The sequence below is a fragment of the Argiope bruennichi genome, chromosome 10 (assembly GCF_947563725.1).
Source record: "Argiope bruennichi chromosome 10, qqArgBrue1.1, whole genome shotgun sequence".
In the NCBI taxonomy this organism is placed as follows: Eukaryota; Metazoa; Arthropoda; class Arachnida; order Araneae; family Araneidae; genus Argiope; species Argiope bruennichi.
Window position 1 is genome coordinate 114,006,733 of NC_079160.1, and position 20,970 is coordinate 114,027,702.

The 20,970-nt window shown below is 27.4% G+C and overlaps 1 protein-coding gene across 1 annotated transcript; it reads right to left on the bottom strand.

Moving 5' to 3' along the window:
* Positions 1-19,005: 19,005 nt before the first annotated feature.
* On the bottom strand, positions 19,006-20,003 carry LOC129987471 (uncharacterized; the record flags this gene model as incomplete). Its single annotated transcript, XM_056095449.1, is given in 2 exon segments — positions 19,006-19,641; positions 19,686-20,003. Coding segments are annotated over 2 exon segments (786 nt in total), but the record flags the coding sequence as incomplete, so codon positions are not given.
* Between the last annotated feature and the right edge of the window lie 967 nt (positions 20,004-20,970).

Sequence of the window (20,970 nt, forward strand, 5' to 3'; positions counted from 1 at the left end):
TTTATATTTTTATAAAAATCTGATAAGATATATTATGTTGCCATAGCAAAAATGTTAAGTGTTTTTATAGAAAAATTATAAGAGATTTCTTATATCATCATATTCATTTTATTTATTTTAAGCAATAAACATTTTGATATTTTACTTGACATTTTTCTAAGCTAAATGAAAGAAAAAGTGTACTGAAATGTAAAACTGAATGAGAATAATAAATTAGAAGAATTATAAACAATTTTGAAATTTTTATTACAGACATCAGAACTACAAAATGCATCTGATTACTCTTTACAAAATATAAAATGAATACTGCACTAAGTTATAAATATAAACATTTTCCAAATATCAAAATCACAAAACAAATTTCGAAATTATAAAGTAAATTATTATGAGTAAAATTTAATGTAGAATTTACAAAAGTTTCATAATGTATAGGTAGAAAAGATAAAAATCAAGGTAAGAAAAAAAAAAGATTAATTCTCTAAAATATCTGAAAATCACGCAACATAAATATAATTGCCATTGTATACAAATTATAAAAATTAAAAAGCATAACAAATTCTGAATCTTCTGGACTAATTAATAATACAAGAACTCAAACAATATAATAGAAGAGATTTTGAGAAAAATAAATTACAGAATAGTAATAGAAATCTAGATTGACAAGACAGAAAGTTCAAAATAAAGTTTACAACCAAATATACATAAAATATAACATACATTGTGGCATTATTGAAAATCGATGCTATTTTTCATGAAGTGATTAGTAATACAAAAATTCAAACAACAATATACTGAAAATTTAAAATTATATACGTTTAAAAAAATTGCAAAAAATAGAGGATTAAAGCAATACTTGAGTGACTTGATAGAGAATCAAAAATCATGTAAAATTTATAAATGAATTTAAAATCAGATATGTAAGATTATTATATTCCTTATGAAACCGTATCATCATATTCCTTGTGTTATAAGTGAAAAAAAAATTGCTTTTGGATATGCACTAATCAGAAATACACAAAACTTAAATAACAATGAAAGTGATATATGTAATTGTGAAAGTATGTGATTAATAAAGCATATATTGAAAAATAGTACAGAACCATAAAGAATTTTATATTCTCTCTCTCTATATATATATATACACACACACACACACACACACATATATATATATATAAATACATAGTAAGATAATATATATGATTAAATAGGAGAAAATGATAATAAAACAAAACATTTTTTTACAAAGCTGATATTTAGAATAGTGTAAATTTTTATTTTTAATAATTGCAGTTTCAAAAATTTGATAAAATTAATCACTCAAATAATTAAAATTTTAACTTAAATTATTGCATAGAATAATTCAATAAAAATTATTTATATGCCTATCTACACATATATATGCATAATTCTAGATAATGACACATTTAAAGTGTTAAACAAAAATCTAAATCAAACCAAAAAAATCAGAGAATTACTAAAACAAATAGTCTAAAAGTATTTGCATACAATAATAAACTTTAAATAATATTGTATCTGATCCAGGGTGCGTAGTGTGAAATGGATGCAAAAATTAAGCAGTTTTAAGCACCTTAGCGAAATATTATTGATTAGAGTTGCCTGGTGGATATTTCTCCAGAAAAATTTTTCTAAATCCGGTAACATTACATGATCGTTCTCTCGCTATCCGCTTCTAGAATGAAGCGCATTTTTGGAATGCATTAGGTGGAGTGTGGGCGACTGTCGGTCTGATCTATGAAGATGGCAGACCTTATTTATGCACGTTCTTTCTTAATAAAAGGATAATACCGTGATATAATTTATTTATTTTTGCTCATTAAATTCTGTCTTCTATTGGATTGTTAAATGAAATTTAAAGTTTTCACAAAGTAATGGAATGAACTTACAAGTTTCATTTAAATTCGTAATGGAAGTTAAAAATGATGCTTTATTCGGAATACAAATTCGATGCTGTTTTAATTTTATTTCTTGCAATTTGGCTGTATTCATTGGGAAGTATTTTAATTTTTTTATGCTATTAATTTTAATGCTCATATTTTGTTTAATGTACAAAGCTAAATGTTTTTTAAAAAATTAATTAATTTTTTTTAAATGGTGCTTTTTAAAAATTATATATATTACCTAATTTAGTAATAAATTAGTATTATAGAACATTTAAAACATTTTTTATAACTGCAGGCATGCTTTGATTTTGTTATTTGCTAGTATTTGTAGCAGCAATAAATTGTAGCAGCATTTATATTTTGTGGTCTAAAAATTGCAATAATAAAAATCTGTAATCTCTTTCTTGCAGTTTTGTCCATTCTTTTTTTTTTCTTTTAATGTTGATAATGTGCATGATAAACTCTTTAAAATTTGTTTTAAAATTGAATAATTCATACTTGTAAAAAATATGCACTGTAAAGATATATATATATATATATATATATATATGAATTTTTTTCACTATATATATATAATTTTAGCTAAGTTTTTGATAAAATATTTCTTATTCTTTGTTAAGAAAGTATGATAACCAAAAATCTTGATAGGAATCATCAAAATATTCAATATTTTCTATTCAATAAAAACTAATTTTTGTTTTGTTAAAATACGATTTATATTGAATAAAAAATTATATGCATAGGCTGAATAATATAACATGTTTATAAAAAGTACTTTTTCAATACATATATCTCTTATTCTAATTTTTTTGTTTTTGTTTTTTTTATAAATGCTTAATAAATTTATTTATGCATATTGCAATTTAATTCTTCTTTTAATGCTAAAAATCAGAATTTTGATTGAAAGTAGCCAAACTAAATCTGAAAAGGTAATAGAATCAATTCTTTGTAATTATATAGTTGGTGTAATAACATTTCAAAAGAAAAATTGTACTAAAAATTTTAATATCTTGGATAAATTTGTTCAAAATGTTGAATTTTCTACTTTTATAATAATGCACAGAAGAAAAAACGTTTAAAGAAAATTGGGAATGTAATTTTTAATTTCAAAAAATAAAAATTATTTTTTAATTTAATATAATAATATTAGTTTATTCTAAATTAGTCAACAGAATTTTCAATTAAATTGTAAAATATTATTTGCTATTTTTTGCATAATATTTAAGTCATATTTTATTCAATACTAACATTTTCTCAAGAATTTTTCTTTTTCTCAGTTTTTTGAAGCTTGATTTCTTCTCATTTTGATTTTCAATAATAATTCATGAAATAAAAGTGATTTGTTTCACAAACATTCATTATTGTAATATACTAATGTATATTAGTTAACCAAACCATTAACAAAATAAGAAACATTTGCTGCACCTTAAAAAATGTTATACTAATATTGTTTTAACTGATTCAAATGAGTGGATAAATACTGATTGGTGAATATTTCTGAGATATTATGTAAAAAAATAAAATTATAAAGGATGATGAAAATCCTTAAAACTTATATAGTTTATATACCTACTTTATCTTTTAAAATTAAGGTTTTGACTAAATTATTTTTAAAAAAAACAAACAAACAAAAAAAAAAAAACGGCAATTTCTATGAGGATATAGAAAAAAAAAATGTTGCAGAAAAATGAAATGGGAGAGTAATTTTTATTGTTTTAAAGTAATTATAATTACAATGGAATAATGAATTTTAACACTGTTTATGTTAAGTTGAAAAAATTATTTACAATTTAGAATCAATAATAAAAATAATCATAATCTCTTAATCAAATTATCTGCAAATTCATTTGTTCAATAAGTAATTGAATAATTTGGAGAATATGACTTTAGTCACTTGGAGACTTTAAAACAACTTCCATTGTCCCCATTACAAAAACGTAAAGAAAGGTTAATTTCCAAAAATAATTTAGTATTGATTCAATTCACCTTCAGTAAAAATTTTAAAACAAAATGACACAAGTAGGTTGAAACTGTCTGAGTGGTTTAACTTACATATATCAATTTAATCAATAAAAGAAAATACAGATGGCAATCAACTGAAGACAGATTTTATTCATTACAGAAAAAAGGATGGACAGAGAATGAAAAATATCAGAAGGATCACAAAATATGTTTTGTACACTGTTTTGATGAAAGAGTTTGCATGAAACCAGTATTTTAAAAATCAAAGTAGTTTTGTACATTTTAAATGCAACTGAAAGAACTTCCCGGGCCATTGTATTCACGAAAGAAGAAAAAAAGAAATCTTTTTGCATATGAAAGAGCAGTTGAACTTGGATATGTATTATATAATTGGAAACTTCTAAAGAGATAAAGAGACTTGATAGAAGAAAAAATTTAACTTAATGAGCAAAGAGAAAGCACAATCGTTTACAAGCGGAATATATGATATAATATATTCCATAAGAAAGCCGATAATCTATGCAATTCCTCTGAAAATTCAAATTCTGCCTCTAAAACTTGATTCTTATTAATGCTTAAACCACAGCGTAAAAACTGGAAGGAAAAAAACTGTAAGCAATATCTTTCACTTTTGTTTCCAATATCATTTTAAGTGAAAAAAAAATCACTTTTTTTAAAAAATTTAGTTAAAATTACTTTTTAAAATTCGTCTACCTCGTTATTGTTCATTGTAACTAAAAAGAATTTAAATCAAGTATGTAAAATGTATGATGTGTTATTGTTTGTTTTTTTATTAATTTTTTTTAATTTTATAAAATAAAAAAAATTTATATGCTTCTCTCCTTTTATCTTTATACTTTTTCTGCCTTTTTATAACATTAGCTAACAAGATCATACAGTTTTTTTTTTATCTGAATATAATTAATTGAAAAATAAATATCCATTCTAGATATTTATCCCGAATGCCATCACTAATCAACTCACACTTAAATTTCTTTACGGCATTTTTTTAAAGAAAATTTTACTTTTGAAGAAAAATAATTCTTTTGCGAATAAAAGAAACCTTTGTTAATGCTTCAGAAGAAAATTTCATAATTTCCAAATGTGATTTTTGAATTTTTAAATACTAAATATGAATGATAAAATGGCATCTTCACAAAATTTCGAATATGGCTTTGTTAATTTACCTAATCATTATTATTGAACAAATAAAATATCTTGAAGGGTACAAGAAATTGCGTTGTCATAAGGAATTGTTATTCTCGTTTGTAGATTTTTCAGCTACTACTGCAAACATATTATTCCATTTTTTTTCAAAGATTATTGTTATCAAAAAATATTATTGGTCATACTTTTTTTTTTTTAATTACTATATTGCATACAAACAAACAAACATGTAATGTTGAGTGACAGAAAAAACAAGTTTAAATTAATGGCAAAAGAATAAATTCGTCTTTACTTGAGTAGTTAAATTTTGATAGAGTATTGGGAATGAAATGAATTGTATTACAATACTAAAAATTATTGTAGAAATACATTCTAAAATATTTTTTTAGTTTATTAATATTAAAAAGACAAATATAGGATAATGAAATCGATATCAATAAAAGAATTTTGGTATTAAGTTTGGAAAATAATGTTAGTATCATTTTTGCACAATAATATATTTTGGGAATTATAAGAGGTAAACATCAACATTTTGTGGTCGTATAGTAGATGCGCTCTTAACTAGTATCATATGTGCTCAAGTTGTAGGATTAATGGAATTTAATTACCTTTTAGAGAAAACTTGGTAAACCAGCGTTTCTCAACTTTTCAGTATTCATGGCCCAGTTTTCAATCATAATTTTCATCGCGCCCCCCGCTTGCAATAAAATGTATACAACAATACTGTATATTGAGTATTTTGGATTCTGTTTTTAAACTACTTTTAACTAACTGCCAAAACAAGAGTAAAAGCGAGCCGACGTTGGCTAGAAACCACATCTTGCATTTTGGATAAGAGTGCGGTGAACAGATGAAGTGAACGAAAGTGCAGAAAATTTAAATATTATATTTGAAATGAAAGCCAAACAGGGAGATAACGTTAAAAGAATATGAAAGTAGAAAAATTCATCAATGAAAGTTAACCTAGACGGGGTGAGCTAAATTTAGAAACTGGGAATACATTTTTTCGAATAATTAAAGAAATAAAACAGAAGCATGACAAAACAAAAGTGAAAAAATAGCAATGTTTGTGGAAGGGAATCCACACGACCGATGACGTCTCGCGCATGCGCGGAGCAAATGTTTTCTCATAGGAAGAAGGAAAATGTTCGATAACGCAAGTTTCAATTCCAGATAGTCTCATTCGAGTTGATCCTTTTATGGCTATCGAATTTATCATGAATTTGTATGTTATATATCTTTTCGTGTTAACTGCAATTCACCATATTAAATATTCACGGCAACAGATTTATGCAGGCTCATGAATAAATTTTTAAGCGGAAGTAAGCAAACATTACACGATAGTCAAGCATCAACAACTACACAGACGAGCGTGGTTCCGAAAATAAAATCAAGGAAATATTCTCAAGAATACTTAAATTTTGGGTTTACCAGTATTGAAGTAAATGAAGAAGAAAGGTCCTTGTGTATCATTTGCTCAAAAATATTGGCCGCAGACAGCATGAAACCTAATAAACTTAAAAGACATTCGGAAATGATTCATAGTGAGTACGTCAACAAACCCAGAGAATTCTTCCAATTAAAATTAAAATCATATAAAAAGCAAAAATCATTTTTTAAAGAAACTTTGTCTGTAAATAAAAAAAAGCTTTAACTGCATTTTACAAAGTTCATATAATTGTAGAAATCCTCACACCATTGGTGAAGAGCTTATTTTGCCAGCAGCAATTGAGATTGTAGAAACTATGTTTGGAGATAAATTTTCAAAACAATTGTAGTCCATACCCCTTTCAAATGATACTGTTGCCCGTCGAATTGGCGATATAGCTGAAGATGTACAGCGTCAACTTTTCTCGAAGTTTCGTGACAAATTGTTTTCAATACAGCTTGACGAAGCAACAGATAGTAATAAAGATGCTCATTTAATTGCCTATGTTCGAATTTGTGATAATATGTCAGTAGTAGAACTACTTTTCTGCAAACCAATAGAACTCAAAACATCAGCGCACGCATTATTTGTTATTTTAAATGATTTTATGAAGGAGGCAAACATAGAATGGAAAAATTGCATCGGAAGATGCGCCGATAGTGAAGGTTCAATGTCCGGAAGATTCCAAGGTATACAAGCACTTGTAAAACAAAAATCGCCTCAGTGCAACATTGCATGATCCACAAAGAAACTTTGGCTTCGAAAGAAATGAATCCTGGGTTGAATATTGTGTTAACTACGGTTGTAACCTTAGTAGATTATATAAAAATGAGATCCCTGAAATCGAGAATCTTTTCCGCACTTTGTAAAGACATGGGTTCAGTACATTCAGCGTTACTATTTTATTGTGAATCAAGATGGTCATCACGTGGGAAATTTTTGCAACGTGTTTATGAATTAAGAGAAGAAATCGCCATTTTCCTAGAAGAAGAAAATAGACAGGAGGCCGAGAATTTTCGCGATAGTTTATTTGTAATGAAATTGAGGTACTTGGTCGACATATTCGAGAAATTAAATAACTTGAATCTTCAACTCCAAGGAGCAAATACACATATGTTGGATACGAGTGATAAAGTTAATGCTTTTTGTAGAAAATTGGAATTGTGGAGCAGAAATTTAAAGCAAAAAACCTAACAATGTTTGTAAATGTGGATGATTGTACTAAAACTTACATGACTAAAGAAGATCATGTAAAAGTTGTTTTTGTAATCATTAAAAATCATTTAGCCATGCTGGCAAAGAATTTTAAAAATTTAATGCTGACTACAGACTGATAGCAAGTTACGAGTGGATTAGGGATCCATTTCAAGACTCCCGAAGGACTCTCAATTGATGAGGAAGAAAAATTCATAGACTTCACGACAAGTGGCGAAACTAAAAGGCAATTTTGTAATAAATCACTATTTGAATTTTGGGCAGGAGTAAAGTTGATTTTTCTGAACTAAAAACAAGGACATTTCACATTCTATTACAATTCAATACCCTACCTTTGTGAAAATGGATTTTCTGCTGTGGCTTCTTTGAAGTAAAAATATAGAAACAGAACTGAGAGTGGCTATATCTAATATTAAGCCTTCCTTCAAAAAACTTTGCTCTGCAAGACAGGCCCAAGGAAGTCACTAATAATTATTAAATTTGTTTTTAATTTAGTATGTTTTGATTAAGTAAGTTGTTTTATTTAATATTTCGAAATGTATTTTGTTTTCCATGTGTATGTGTGCTTTCCTTTCAGTCAGTTAATCAATTTTTTAAAATAATATTTTCTCTTGGATATTCTTGCACCCCCCCCCTCTAGTGTGCTCGCCCCCCCTAGGGGGACGCGCCCCACAGGTTGAGAATCGCTGTGGTAAACAGTTAGAAAAGCTGTAGGGAATGCATATTTCTCATTCTTGTAATGAGAGTGATTGATGGATAATGATTCTTTTTTATGGGATAATCAACATGTTTCCCATGCGAAACTTGATAACTTTAACCCATGCCTGGAGATGGAAAAATTCAGTGAACTTATGATCTAATTTCCTTCAAATAAATGCCTTCATTTAATAAAGGCAAATGAATAAATTTTTATAAAATTTAAAAAAAAAAGGCAAATTAAGGAAAAATTAAACAGACAGTTATTTGTTTACACAAATAATATAACAAAGTATTTGACATTCGCATTGGTCTGTGAATATCCATTTTGAACGGATGTTTTTTAAGTAAAGTTGATTAAACTGAATCTATTTTTCCCTTGTAACATATAAATATTACAAATACTTGATAAAGAATATTGGAATTATTATTACTATTTATTTCTTATTTAATACTTTTTTTATCTATTATTAGTCAGATTTTGAGTTCGCTGTTTTGAGTTGCATTTTAATATAGTTAATGTTTTGATAGCAAGAATCGACAAAACCATTTTTTATACAACCATGTCGAATGAATTTTATTTCAATATATATATATATATATATATATATATATATATATATATATATAGAGAGAGAGAGAGAGAGAGAGAGAGATTAATTAAAATTATAGTTGTAAATTTTGATAAATTGCCTAAAAGTACACATTTTTAACCTCTAAATCACGTTTGCTAAATGTTAAGCTTTGGAGGGGGGGGGGGGCTTTTGTCTTGCAACTCATGTTAACGTATAGATAAACACATTAACAATCATATTATTCTTCAGTAAGACTGAAATTACGAACGGGTATCAGCATCTTACTCTAATGTTATTCTTTTGATTTAATATTCATTAAAAAGGACCGAAAAGAGCAATTTAGAATGCAGCATATAGCAAATTTTTTATTATTTTTATTCATCTGCTTAGTGATGAAGATTTTTAACCAAAAAATTTTAATAACATGAGTTTTATATTTTCCGCTTTCTTGTTTGGTATTGTATTTATCAAAGAAAGAAATCGTTTAAAAGTAACTTCTCAAATAAAGGCAGCTGTTTGCGAAAATAAATTCAAGTTTAAATAAACGATTGTTGCTGATTCTTTTGTTTTTTATTATTATATTTTTTTTTTTATATTGGGCTCAATTTTTCATTCTGTCCGATAGGATGAAGGGCATTTTGTAATGATTGTTCCAGGTTCCAGGGAGTGCCGGTTCTATAAAGGATGTAGACCTTGGTTATGCGCCTTCTATGTGCTTGAAAGGACATGACTCTAATATGATTTATTTAAATATATTCATAATTTCATTTATTTAAAGAGATTCTTCCAAAGGAGTACGTTTTTTTAATTAATTAAATGGCAATAAACTAATATGGGAACTCATAATTGAATTTTATGCATCTTATTGTCATTAAAAAAAAATCCTGAAGGTTTATACTTTTATTTCAAACATATTCATTGAAACTAAAACTGATGCTTTTTTTCGGAGCAAAATTGGATACTGTTGTAATTTAATTGCTTATGATTTGACTTTGTTAATTCAGAAGCATTTTAATTTCTTTTAAATAATTAAGTTTCATTTTGATGTTCATAATTTTCAAAACATGCATTATTTTATGTAATGTAAATTCGGTGCAAAGATGAATAGGTGAAAATTTATATATTTCTTATATAATTTCTTTTAATAATTTAATATTTTGAAATTTGTAAAAAGTTGATAGATTACTTAAACTAATCTTTCTTATCACAAAGTAATAAAATTAATGTTACACAATTTTTAAATCCATTTTATTCTTGCAGACATATTGCCGCATTGAAAATAACCAGTCGACTTTCCATGGCCAAATGGTCATAGCACTGACCTCATAATCAAGAGATTGTGAGTTCGAATCTAGCTAGAGACAGTGTTATTCACATTCTGTGTAAATATTTCATTACTTGATTTTATGTTTTCCCTTATTTCATGTTCCAGAAGATTCTAGACATTTCTTTAGTTTACCAGACAAGTGTTCTGGACTTTTCTTACTGTCTCCAGAAAAGTATTCTGGAACTTTCCCTGCTAGTATAAAAGCAGAGGATCTGTCATTCACCAGTTAATAAATTGATTTAGCTCTACTTCGTGTGTGCATCATTGAGTTTTATATTAAAGTATCTACGTGGGAATATTATGATTATTTCTGTTAGAAAATGCATATAATAAAACATTTGTAATTTTATGTTTTAAAATTTTCATCTAATAAAAATTCTCTAATTTTTGCTAATAATTCTATCTAGACATTTTTTTTTTTTTAATTTAGCTAGCTGAAAAAACACATTACAGAATCAAAACTAGTTTAAATTGCTCTTTTATTAATATGGTATTCACCATGCTTTATTCTTATTTTAAAATTTTAACTGAATCACTCATATTTGTGTTAAAACGCTTATATGCAAATAGGGGAAATATATGCAGAAATTATTGTTTTCAGCATACATGTTTAATTTTGTTTTAATAAGATTTAAACTTTTAATTAAAAAAATGTATTCTCTTTTAAGCATGTATAATGATTAAAAATAAATTCCCTGACTAAGTTATATTATCAATATAATATTTTTATAATTATGAGACTGATATGATAACATTTGAAAAATGTATTATTGAATTGCATTGTAAATGAAATTTGCAATTTGTAAACAAGAGACACTTATTATTTTTTGGTACTTTAACTATTTTTTTATGTTCATAATTTTTTTTCAAAAAGCTGAAAGTTTTATAATAATGTACAAAAGTAAAAACTTAAAAATAATCTGAAATGTAATTTTTTTTGTAAAAAAAAAGAAAAAAAAGACAGTTTTGAATTCAATATAACAATTACATGTTATTCTAAATTAATAGAATGGAATTTTCTGTTAATATTCTAAGCAAATTAATTATTTATTTTTGTATAAAAGTCATATTTTATTGAAAGAAATTCTTCTCAAGAAATTTTCTTTCTTTGTCTCAATATATAGTAACATTATTATACCTTATTTTATTTTTAAATTAATTCATAAAATGGAAGTTATTTGTTTTTAAAACATACTAATTATTATATGCTAAGTAAATTGTAAAGGACGATTTGGTGCTGAATTTTTATCTTAAATTCAAACATAAAATTCTTATATGTGATATACTATATTTTAAAATTAATGTTTTGACCAAATTATAAAAATAAAAAAATAAGCAATTTCAATCATGATAAAAGAACTTCTAGAACTTAAATAGGATAGAAGGATAGCTTATTTCTGCCAATGTAAATTTATAGTAATTTGAATAAACAATACATTTTAACACTGTTTAAGTTATGTTGAAAAAATGATTTTTATTTTAGAGCCAATTATGACATTTATATGCCTTGTGTCAAACGATCTACAAACTCCCACATTCAATAAACAGTTAAATAACTTAAAGAATATCTTTCAAAAGCAGCTTCCACAGTCTTCTTTACAAATAGCTGAAGAAAAGCTAATTCTCTAAAAATTTAAGAGGAAGAGTTAAATAATGACTCAATTTACCTTAAGGGAGAGACTTTAAATTTAATTACTCAATAACTCATCTGACCTACTTGATGGTTTAACTTTCATTTACGAAGTCAGAAGTGAATGAAGTTAAATGGTATTTAACTGAAAACAGGACTAATCCATTTGAGGGAAAAGATGGACTCTGTGGAAGAAAAACATTGCTGGAAGATTTAGAAAATATTTTTCAGTCTACTATTATTATGATGGAGAAGTTTTCTTCGAATCAGTATTATAGCTGAAAAGGCTAGGCACATTTCAAATGTAACTGAAGGAGCTTTCAGTGCTTTTACGTGGATTTATGGTAAAGACTTTTTACATAGATTTAGTTACAGTACACTCCCTATTATCCACGGAATTGGGTGGCGCGGCCGCCACGGATAATCCGAAAAAAACTAAAAACGGGTATAGCAAAAGAGAAAACAGTCATTCCAATTTTGAAAAATCGTTTTATGTACCATAAAACGTAAAATAAACAGCAGGAAATGTTTAACTAACGCTTAATACTTTAGTATATCACTCAAAACTAACCTAAAATGCATTTTGTTAATGAAAACAGAACAGTGCTTTGTATTTACGAGAGGCGTCAAGGATACACAGAAAAATGAATACATATGTACTGTTTTAATACTGTAATGTATTATGTAATTACAAAAGCATAACTTCAAAACTACACCTTTTTGAAGAAATCAGTCATTTGTGTTTGCTTCTTGCTTTAGAAGCATTTTCACATTGCTTGGAAGCAAAAAAAAAAAAAAAAAAAAAAAAAACTTAGCACGGCAGGCGCGGATAATCGGGAGTCTACTGTATATCATTCCATTAAGGCCATGCACATGCAGGAAGTGTACAACAGCAAATACTTGTCACATTGAGACCAGCATTTGCTTTTGCCCACTCTTTCAACACATGGGCAATCTTTTTTCTGGGCTTACATGCTCATAAGTGCCTTAATGCAAACCCATCCTTAAAGAAAGAAACCATTTGGCATTGAAAGAGCAGTTGAACTTGTATATGTATCATATGATAGAAAGCTTCTACTCAATGATGAGAAGATTTTGATAAAACAAAAACTACACTGAACAAATTATGACACAAGAAAACAAATAACAAAAATATGCAACCATTTACAGGTGAGAAAAAGATAACAAAAATAGGTGGTATGTGCAATTCATCTAAAAATTTAAACTCTGCATCTGAAATATCCTATTCTTATTAATGCTTAATCCACTATTAAAAAAAATTTCTATTACAAATACTTTAAACATTTCCAAGAATACATTGAAAGTAGCATTATAAAAAGATAAGAAGTTATTACCCTCATTTGTAATTTTTTTAGTAATATTGAGCGCATTTCATATTTATTTCCACCTTGATTCTTTTTCAAAATTTAGAAAATACGAATGTAAGCGAAATAAAACGCAGTTTTTAAATTAATGACAAAAAAAAAAAATCCTTTTTTGTGTAGTTGAAGTTTGACGAAACAATAGAAATGAAATAAAATTCGTAAAAAGAATGAAAATCATTGTTAAAATATTCTCAAAAAATATCTTTGAAAACGCATTTTAAATTAGAGAAGGAGCTGCACAACAATGAAATTGATATCGACAAAAACATGTTGTTGTTTTTAAATTAGAAAATGCTATTAAAATTGTTTTTGTGGAGTAATATTTTTGGAACTTATCAAATTGAAACATAACATTTTTGTTTAATTTTAAGTTAATTAAAGTTATAATCATAAATTTCGATAAAGCGCTCCTGAGGACTCTTTCCTTCGCCTCAAATGTTTGTTCAAAATTTTACAGCTTTACCACCGACAGTTTGTATTGTAACTCATGCTAAAATATAGATAAACATGAAAATAATTCTTCAATGAGATATAAATTTGGAATGTCCATCAATATGTCTTCAACATACTTTCTTGTGCTATTTTTTTTTTAATTTAATGCTCATTAAAAAAAAGTTGAGGAGAATTGTATGGTCTTTCGAAATTTTATTCATTTTTTGTATGATGAAGTTTTTTAAGCAAATAATTTTAATACAAATTTGTTTGACATTTGACCTTTTTTATGTCTGGAATTTTAATCATTAGAGAGAAAATTGTCTTAAAATAGCTTCTCGCATAAAAGAGCTTCAACGGAATGGTGTTTCTTAGACAACGCAATATCATATTCTTTTATGAGTGTCAAGAAAGAAAAGAGACACATATTGCTTGTTCAGTAGTTGAACCTTCCTTTCCCCCTCCTATCAATTTATCATTCTCTGCTGCTTTTGAAAAGCCCTCTCAATTAGCCTAAAGCAGCCATGGTTGTTTAGCAGATGCGCTCAATGGTATTTTTATACATCAAGAACTAGTGAAATTGCGCTCACGCTGTTGAATTATCGAAACTTAAATACTGTTACGAATCTGTAATGCTGCTTCCCAGCATAGTTGGTTCCACCATCGGAAAGAATGTTTTACAGTCATCTGTATTGGACGGAGTCCGTGTGTCTCGTCGGAGGTCCCGGAGCTTGGCGACCATTTGGCGACTTGGCGAAGAATTTGGCGACAAAATAGATTATACTCGAAACATCGAGAATTTTCCCGATCTATCCAGTAGGAACCGAAATGCGCCTCGAACGTTCCTGATTGGTTGAGAGGCTTCTAGCCCCGCCCCCTGAGACCTATAAAAGGAGGCAGCCGCGGCTGCCAGATCATGCCTAAAATTATAGGTGGTAGAAAATAACTCATTTGCACTGATAAATGAAAAAAAAATCGTTAAAACGATTAAAGTATAAAGATTTTATCTTGCGATCGGAAACTAAGTACTTCTCTTCATAAACAAATTTAATGAGATCTAATATTATAACATTCTTAAAATAAACCAACCGACATCAATGGAATAATGTGCTTTGAAATTTACGATATAGAACGTGATGTATATTTGATTTTTAATTGCATGACTTCGCTGTATTATATTTCGAAACAAATGTAATGAGTCATGCTATTAATCATAGATTTATGATCTTAATATATGTGCAGGATTTAAACGCATAATTTCAGTCATATAAATTTATGAATATTAGTTTTTTTTTCATTTATTCTCTAAAGGAAAGTTTGCTTATCATCTAATTTCAATTTTCGAATCTGCATTAAAACACACATTTAATTATGAAAAATAGAACTGACATTAATTATAATTGTATTAAATTCGTTATTTCATTTAGACTGAGGTTTTTTTTTACATCCTTTTAATATAATTCTTACCAATAAAAGTCCTCTTTTTATCATTACACTCTGCAATGTAGAATAATGATTGGTTTGGTTATATTAACGTCCCGTTTGAAGCAACACTAGGGCTATTTTGGGACGGACCTCGTAATTTTGAACCACGGTCAGATGACGAGGGCGACACCTGAGCTGGCACCTCCCTCTCCACACCAGCGGGAAGACGTTTCGTCATGACGGATTTAACGTGCAACAGACCCCCTTACACGACGGTTCTTCGGTGGAATCGAGTCACGAACCTGAAACCCTCCGGTTCCGAAGCCGAGACCTTACCACCAGGCCACCGCGGCCCGTAGAATAATGAATAAATGATATTATGTTATGCGTGATTTTTTTTGTTTGTTTTATTGCCCATTTTGATATTTTTGCATATGTTTAAAATGTTGATTTTTTTTAGAAAAGAATTTTCACTTTTGAGCCCGCATATTTTAGGTTTTTTTTTTTTTTTTTTTTGAATAAATAATGTTGAATAATAAAATTTTTTGCCTTATAATTTAAATCAAAATATTTTGTTTTGTCGCTGTACATGTTAATTGAATAGAAATATAAGTTTCTAAAATTTGTATTAAATGAAATTTTTATAAATTTGAAAATTAAGAGAATAGTTTTATTTATTAATTTTTCTGGTTCATTTTTAATATTTTCTCCTCAAATTTCTCTACATGATTCGCTAAAAAAATATTCGTGTTCCGATTTCGGATATCTAATATGTTTAAGATAATATATTTGCTAAAAAATGTGTATAAAAATGTATTCTAAAATAATACGAGTTAAATGACAACCAAATTCAAAATACTTTGCTGATGAAGTCATTAAAAAGAATTCAATGAAAAGTTTTCATAGCTAGTAATCGCCAAATGTGGCTAATTTAGAATCAACTGCGATTATTACATTATATTCAGAGATAATGTTTATTTGTTTTAACTAGCGATTGCATTTCAGGCAAATTTTCTGCTTTGGTGCATCATTAAAATTATAAACTGTTATTTAATAGTAGAATTTTCAGCAGTTTTCAGTATGTGAAGAAATTTATTAACATCAGTGATAATCAATCAAGAATATAAAAGCATTTCTTTAAAATGCTGCAAAATAATACAGCCAAATTTTTTTTAAAAAATGTCTGGACTAGGTAGTAAAGAAGAGGTTTAAAACATTTATTATATGCAAATTTTGAAACATAAAAACACAAATATGTTCTTGTATAAGTTACCAACATCAGTAATCAAGTCATAATTAAAACAAAAAACTCTTTTTAAGTATTCATTATCATTATTTGTATCTCTTTATCAAGCAAAAAACAGTACTAGAAAATTTTCAGACACATTTGTACTTTTCATTTCAACAGAATATCTCTACTGTAATTATATACTTCATTTAGTAACAAATATGTTTGAAAGTTAAATCTTATTTTTTGATGAAATGTTTTTAACAGTATAATGTAATTTGATATTTCTTTTGAAAAAAGCTTAGCACTAAGGATTTAAAAAAAAGAATAGATAGCTTAAGATTTATTTTTAAAAACAAATTTTAAAGCAATAGTGAAAAGAGCCCAAATAACTTTTTTTGCATTTGACATTTTTTTAACACATTAAGTGATTTTTAACATTAAATATGCTGATGTTTACCATGCTTCTACCAATTCTTATCGTCTTATAAACATATTATTTAATGTAGCTATGTTTCTATCTTGAGTGTATTAATCTAGTTGAATTTAAAAGCATCAAGTTAAAGAATTTTCAATAGCGGCAACAACAAAATTAAGTTCCAAATAATATTGTATTCATGTATCAACAACAAATGATTTAAGTATGAATAATTAAACACATTTAAAATATTCTGTAAAAATAATTTCTTTAATAAGAGAACAGAATCTAAAATATAATTTGTTACATTTTCATAAATTTCAACAGAATTTGTTGCTTTATTTTTAAAGAATCTCTACAGAAAGATGCAGATTGCTACCTATTCATGTTTATATCGAATGCTTTAAAAATATTAACATTATCAATTGTTTTTCATCTTTTGAAATCCATGCACATTAAAAGGAATCTTTAATTGAACAATGACACAAAGTAAAATATTCTTCAATGAACAAAGCTGATTGCAGTCCTGCTGTAAGAAATAAAATTTTATCATCAAGTTTATATTCTGAACGAAGAATTTTTAGATTCTATTAAATTTTTTATAGGTCTCTTAAGGCTCATTACATTGCTCTGAACAAACATTTAGTTTCGTTTCACAAACCAATCTTTAACAATTTCATATAACTTAATTCTGAGCTTATACAATAAAATCATATTGCACTGCAATTTTATTTTTAAAAAACGGTCCTGTAAACCTTAAAAAAAAGGAACTATTTTATCCTCTAAAAGATCAACTAATTTCTCTTATATATCATATAATTGGGAGCTTCTGTACTGTAATAAGTAGATAAAGCAGAAAGAATAAAAATAAAACTTTGATTTTATTGATAAACAAAATACCACACAAGAAAATGCCGAATCATTTACACATAGTTATAATTATCTAACAATTCAAATTCCAGGTCTTTTTCTAAAATATCTGAATCTGAGTTTATACCAATACCTAAAAATTTAGAAAGGATAACCAATTCTATCTTCATCATTTAAAACCAAAATAAGAATGTTCTGTTAAAATAACTCTTAATTAAAAAAAAGCAAACACATTAATACTCATTTTAATTAAAATGTGCTGTTATTTAAATCCAGAAATTTGGGTAAAATGCATGTTGAAATATTGTATTTTTTTCTGATTATTTTTTTTATAGTTTCTATAAAATTAAATGCTTGTAAAAGGTTCATAAGTTTCTAATTTTTAACTTATCTCTCTCTCTTTCTCTCTCTCTCTATATATATTCAGCAATTTGTTTTTAAATAATCAATGGAAGTTTAATATATATCATTTTATATATATTATTATATCAATTGAAAGATAAAACCCCACTTTTAGTATTTGCATTTAAAAATATTCAGTTTCTTTACTTCACTAAATAATTACTAATCAAACTTCCATACAAAAATTTTTTAAAAGGAACTTTTTATGAAGAAAAATAGATTTTAACAATAAAAGAATTTTTTTTTTTTTTTTTTTGAAAATATCAGGAAAAAGTGAAATGTTGAATGTCCTATAATCTTACTAATACTGGTATTTTCATTCATTTGTATTTTGCATAACTTTCACCAACTTTTCGAAAAATTATTTTGAACAAAAACAGTGTCTATCCTGAATGAGTGTCGTTTTAATAGAACTTCAATATATTTTGGTATGACATAATCTTGCATCTTTCAATAATCAAATGTATGTCTTTTAATCCCGCATGGACAGTTCCTGTATCGAGTTGGCGATGAATCTTTGTGGTAGATTTTTCAAATATGCTTATAAGCTGTGCATAACCATTTGTGTCTTGACGATTTTTTTTGGAAATTAACACATTCCCAATGATACCACTGTAGGCAATGATTACATTGAACCATTTTTTTTTTTTTTTTTTTTTTGTATTCGATGTGTTGCATGTTGGGCAATTTAACGCTGCTTTTTTTTCTTCGACCACTGCTTGTAATGTTGACCATGCTTCGGTGGTTAAAAGATGTTTTATGCATGAAATATTTTCTTCAATAATGCAATCATCAATTTCATCACTACTTTTTATGAGTCCTGCTTTGATTAAACCTTCATTTTGGTAACAGAATTTGGCATTCAAAATATTATTTAAAATGTTTTGTTGTTTTGCATCTATAATGTAATACTTATAACAGAATTTTTTTTTTTTTTTTTTTTTTTGCTGGGATTTGGTTTCTATTTTCTTTAGAAATTTCCTTAGAATAGTAACCTTCATGGTCTGTTTGAGGAACTGTAATCTGAGAAATGAAAGTCGATTTAATCGAATTCTGCTCTTCAAAAGAAGGTTTGGCAACCCTAACTGATAGTCTCTCTTGTTTTTTCTTAGTTGAAAAAAAAGGAATTCTGGGTTTCTATGTTTTTATTGCCATTACTGGTGGAGGGCGGTAATTTATTTTGTTCCGAATCAATTTTCATATAATTTATAATTCTTTGCAGCATTGAATTTACTTCTAAATGTGTTTCTTTGTTCTTCACTGGATCCAATTTTTTGACGTTTTCTTTAATTTCGTTAAGTAATTCTTCGGTATCTGTTAATAGATTGTGAGGTTTCTGTTGTCTGTGATTAGTCGTTTGCAGCATGGTGTGCAAGTCATTAATAACAGTTGGATTAGTATTTGAAGTAGCTGTTTTCTTTCCTTTTGTGAGGTATTTTCTGCAAACGAGGTGTGAATGTTTGCAAATAGTATTATTTTGCACACTATCTATACAAGAGCATTTTATTTCGTGAATGCAGACTGAACATTCAGTGCATCTTATTTTGCATTTATCCGAGCTGTTTTCTCTTTCTACCTGTACATAATAATTTATTTCCTCACCTTTAACTATATATGAACTATCCGATTCTTGGAGAACAGACTCAAGATCTACTGTTAAACTGCGCTATGTCGCAATATTAATTTTTGTATTTGATGAGAAATTTTCCCTCTTTCTAATTTAATAATTCTTTGATGCCCTTTATCTTGGATGTATTCCATTAGCTTGTACAAGCAGTGGTCCAAACTTTTGTTACATTTACCATTAAGATAGTTATATTTAAAATCTTTATGGAATGATTCTAAATGGTTATTGGTGGTTACTATTGAATCTAGTCTATAGCATGCAGCAATTTCTTTAAGTCTGTGATCATAATTATGAAGAAAATAATTGTAGAATCATTCGGTTTCTCCGTCGTCTAATAAGTCGTTTTTAATATTTCTATATATTTCTAAAAATCGGTTTTCGTTTGTTTCTGAAAATATAGTTGTTATTGCCTTATAGACTTCGCATGCTTTCAATTTGTTACTTATTAATTGTTTTATTTGCTTTCTAATTGTTTTGTCAAAATGAAATGCACATAATTTATGTATAGAGGAGCCGAAAATGTCAATCCATGCGTTATAAAATGCCGGGGCATCATCGCTAATAAAAAAAGTAGGATTTAGCATTTCGGATAAATTTCTTTTGACTATTTCAAAAAATATTCTTAGGGCATGAAAATCTCCTCTATTCGATAAACACCATGCTGCTGGAAAACCCTCTCCAAACTCATCTATAATTAAAATTGTTATTAGTTTAAAATTGTTGGCGTTATTCCCATGAGTTGCATCCAAGCAAACTTCTTTGTTACCATATTTTTAGAGCATTTCCCTGTGTAAAGGATGCTAGAATACCAAAAAGAAATCTTCTTGAAAGTTTTCATATTTTGTGGGAACTGGCCCTTGAAATTTAAATCCTAAAATGGGATTTTGTGCTTCAGAATTAGCCATCTCTTCTATCATCAACCGAACGCTCGTTGCATCGTACTTACGTCTTTCTATGCTTAAGCTAAAACTTCTCTGTATATTTTTTATGTCTTGCCTGTTGCTCAGGTGAATTCTTTCGATATTTTCAGACGCAAACATGTTCTCTTGCAAGTCCTGTAATATTACAGAAGTATCTATTTCCATCTTCAATAAGTTTGCAATTTTATTTTTTTTCTGATCCTGTCAAGCGCAGAAAAGGCATAGAACTTTCGTGGCCGTAATGATTGTTACAAATTTTAGCAAGTACTTTGCCCTCTCCATACACAAATACTTTTATTTCTGCTGTACAAAGACTATCTATTTTTGTGCATCTTTGGGCTGCTCTTATCCCCCGGCC